This window comes from Pyrus communis, chromosome 12 (assembly GCF_041283825.1).
Source record: "Pyrus communis isolate YQ-2024b chromosome 12, ASM4128382v1, whole genome shotgun sequence".
NCBI lineage: Eukaryota > Viridiplantae > Streptophyta > Magnoliopsida > Rosales > Rosaceae > Pyrus > Pyrus communis.
In genome coordinates this window covers 1,868,380-1,872,669 of record NC_142576.1, presented here as the reverse complement: position 1 = coordinate 1,872,669, position 4,290 = coordinate 1,868,380, and the positions used below count along the sequence as shown (strand labels likewise).

General features: G+C 39.6%; 1 protein-coding gene across 1 annotated transcript; it reads right to left on the bottom strand.

Moving 5' to 3' along the window:
* Positions 1-1,883: 1,883 nt before the first annotated feature.
* LOC148692136 (phytyl ester synthase 1, chloroplastic-like) lies at positions 1,884-3,141 on the bottom strand. Its single transcript, XM_088681606.1, has 4 exons — positions 2,627-3,141; positions 2,308-2,420; positions 2,122-2,193; positions 1,884-1,989 (listed from the first exon to the last, which is right to left on the bottom strand). Exons 1-4 carry the CDS (start codon positions 2,807-2,809, stop codon positions 1,884-1,886), a joined length of 474 nt encoding a protein of 157 aa, XP_088537732.1. The 5' UTR covers positions 2,810-3,141.
* Positions 3,142-4,290: the final 1,149 nt, after the last annotated feature.

Sequence of the window (4,290 nt, the reverse complement as noted above, 5' to 3'; positions counted from 1 at the left end):
AGGGATTTTCCTTTATTGCTGACATTTCAACTTGTGAAGAACCTAAGACATTTAAAGCTGCTTCTCTGTCACCAGAATGGCAAACTGCCATGCAGGAGGAGTTTAATGCATTACAATCTCAAGGCACGTGGATACTTGTTCCACCACCTTCCCATAGGTCTGTTATTGGCAGTAAATGGGTGTATAAGGTTAAGAAAAATCCAGATGGTAGCATATCTCGGTTCAAAGCTCGTTTGGTAGCCCAGGGGTATTCTCAGGAGCAAGGCTTGGATTACTCAGAGACCTTCAGTCCAGTGGTTCGCCATACCACTGTGAGGCTTATCTTGGGTTTAGCTACTCAGTTTAGTTGGTCATTACGACAACTCGATATCAAAAATGCTTTTCTTCATGGTGACTTAGAGGAGGATGTTTATATGAAACAACCACAGGGGTTTGTGGATGCTACCTGCCCTGGCTATGTTTGCAAATTGGTCAAATCCCTGTATGGGTTAAAACAGGCCCCTCGAGCTTGGAACTCGAAGTTCACAAGCTATCTTCCAGCTGTTGGTTTTCAATCCTCTTCTTCTGATTCGAGTCTTTTTGTCAAGATTGATGGTAGTGATATAATTTTGCTCTTATTGTATGTTGATGACATCATTCTTACTGGATCAGATTCTACTAAAATTCAATCTGTCATTGATGATCTTGCTGGTGTATTTGAACTCAAGGATATGGGGAGGTTAACATATTTTTTGGGATTGCATATACAATATAGAGCTGATGGTTCCTTGTTTATCTCCCAAGCTAAATATGCCAAGGATGTGTTACAAAAGGCAGGAATGGATACCTGCAAATCTACATCTACGCCATGTAAACCTCATACTCAAATTCTGGCTGGTGAAGGAACTTTGGTGTCTGATCCTAGTCACTATAGGAGCATTGTTGGGGCTCTCCAGTACCTTACTTTTACTCGTCCTGATATAGCCTACTCAGTGAACATGGTCTGCCAATTCATGGCACAACCAACTGATGTCCACATGGTCTTGGTCAAAAGGATTTTGAGGTACATTCAGGGGACGATTGGTTATGGCTTACACTATACCAAAAGCCAGGAATTCAATATTACTGCCTATTCTGACTCCGATTGGGCAGCGGATATCAACACCAGACGATCAATCACAGGTTTTGTTGTCTATTTGGGGAACAATCCAGTTTCTTGGCAGTCTAAAAAGCAGTCCACAGTTTCTCGAAGCTCCACGGAGGCAGAGTATAAGGCATTAGCTCACTGTGCAGCTGATGTGTTTTGGATTCGTTCTGTGTTTAAGGATCTTCATCAATCCATCTCAGTTCCACCATCCCTATACTGTGATAACATTTCTACCCTGGCTTTGAGTTCCAATCCAGTTTTTCACTCCAAGATCAAGCATCTTGACACGGACTATCACTTTGTGCGTGAAAAGGTTCAACGAGGGGATCTTCTGGTCCACTACATTCCCACAGATGATCAGGTGGCCGATGTCTTTACAAAGGGTTTGCATAGTCCCATTTTTCAGAAACATTGCAGGTCTCTTGGCTTGGGTATTGGTTCTACAGCAACCTTCGCTTCCCTAGCTCAGCTCAGTTTGTGGGGGGAGTAATAACCATAGTCATGTTGACATATGGCAGTGTGTCATTGGTTAGTTACTTAGTTTGAGTTAGTTAGAATGGAGTTGTTAGAAAAGGGTAATAGAGTCATTGTGTAATGTGATATTTAGCTAGTATAAATAGCTGATATTGTAGGGATGTTTGGTATTCTGAAAAACTCTACTTTCTCTACTCTGTGAAATACAAAATCTCTCGACTTCTTCTCTTTCTTCATTTTCTGGTTACATATCTCTGTTCAATACACTTAGGGCATTATACATTCAGGGGTTAATACATCCCAAACAAATAGTAATACCGTCCCGGTAACTTAGGCAAAACCACTGGATTAAAGACTTCTTCTTTCTCAACTCCCCACTCGACTCGTCCCTACAAAAACAGACAACAATTTATTCATGTTTTATTTTTATCAAAAGAAGAAAATTCAGTCTAACAACTATCGACAATTAAGATCAGATCGAGCGAGGGGAACACAGAAACAATAACATGGAGAGTAATTACCTTGTTCTTACAGGACCGCAACTCGAGTCTTTGAGATGGTCACTCAGCATTGGGATCTTCATTAGGTCATTCCTGTCAAGAACCAACCGCTAGATATCCAAATAAGAAAAAATCCAAGTATATATAATCACTACAAGAAATACCTTCACTAGCTTAGCTACTAAGAACAAAGCAACGCGAGCTTACTTGAAGTAGATCATCATCTCCCACGGCCGCAAATGGTACAATTGTGGCCCCAAAACCTGCAGCCATTCTCGTGAATTCAGGTCCGTCAGCCAGAATAACTTGTATTCTTCACCCTGCCAATCGATCGAAACACCATATATGGGATGCCCAACCTATAACAGATAGATAAAAATGCCAGCAAAAATGAAGTGTTTTTGTAAATTCCATTGCATACACATTTAAAACATGCATAATGCAGGATCTAAAACTATGTTTCTTAAGCCAGCTACTGAAATTAAATTGGTTCAAGATGAAAGTGCAAGGAAGGAACTTGGCACACCTTGTTATGGACAGCTTCACGTTCACTACCAGGATAGAGCAGAACATGTGATTTTGCTGCAAACCATTTTAACAGATTTTTTGCTGTGACAGGTACTGCACCCAATAGTTTAATCGCGTCAAATATGGGCGAGCTCGCGTGCTTGCCCCAAAACAGCTGTGGATGTGCTGCTCCACGAACCATTGTGTTCTTCTCTCTTTAAAGTTCAAGTGAAGAAATTATTGGTTCCAATCCCAGGGACGCTTCTATGTTGGTTCCAATTTTAAATCTCAACATGTTAACTGTGAAGCAAATGAGATTGCACACAGGCTTGCAAGGTATGGTCTTTCAGTGGAACAAGATTTGATTTGGTTTGAGGAACTTCCAGATGTAACCGCTGACTTGTTACTCGATGATAGAATTTAACTGTAATGGACGCGGGAACACTCTTTTTTCTTTCGACCAGCTTGAAATCTCCAACGAAGTTTAATCGAGCCCAAATAAAGGAAAGGATGAAATTGAAGGAAAAAAAATTTTTATCTTATTTATTTAGTAATTTTATTATTTTCGTACATTGACCTGAGTTTTTTTTTTTTTTTTTTTTTTTTTTTTTGAACAATCAATATATTCTACACTAAGAGGGGGTGAGTTTAGCCTCACAATGGGCTAACAATAATGTGGTTCAATTCGCCTTTGGCGAGAATCAAACCTAAGACCTTTCACTTACAAGTGAAGAAGAATACCATTAAACTGTAGTACTAAGTGGCTATACTGACCCAAGTTAAGACTGACAGATTTTATTTGTGGTCAAGCTTAGAGCCAAACCCTAATGGGACCACTCTTAAGACAATGCCTGCAAGCAACAAGCACCATAAGCAAGCACGACCACAAAATTTGCTTCTGCTTCTGCTTCTGGTCCTGGTACAGCTCACTCATTCAAAAGTCTAGCAATGGACACCGGTTCGGAATATAAAGCGCTTGCCGGGTACACTAAGGGAACTTTTGGTCTCTTGCCGGACGTTTACGTTGTCTCATGAACGGAACAGGCAAGTCCTGAACCGGAAATAGTTACACAACAGAGAAAGTAAACATAAAAGGTTTCTTAGTTAAAATGGTTCCTGAGATTTGCATAACACATAACTTTGGTCTTTGAGATTTAAAGTCAATATAAGTGATCCCTGAGATTGTCCACCATCCATTATTTTGGTTATTCCGTTAAAAAACTCCGTTAAGTTGAGGGTATAACATTTAACTTTTGTCCCTGAGATTTGCATAGCACATAATTTTGATCCCTGAGATTTGCATAGCACATAACTTTGGTCTCTGAGATTGTCTACCATCCATCATTTTGATCATTCCATTAAAAAGCTCAAGGACCACTTAACAAAGTTTTTTAATAGAAAGACTAAAATAATGGATGATGAACATTTTCAAGGACCGCTTCTATCGATTTTAAATCTCAATGATCAAAATTATGTGTTATGAAAATCTCATTTTGGCTAAAAACATCAATCGAAGAAGCGGGATGCTCTTACACAAACGACATCGAAATCAACCCGGATGCCAATGGCAACCAAAACAAGAAGTGAAGCATTACAAAAACGAAAGAACAGTCCCAACTCGTACAAAATTATATATACAAGGTAAACAAAGTGAACAAGAAAAACTACCAGTCAATACAACAA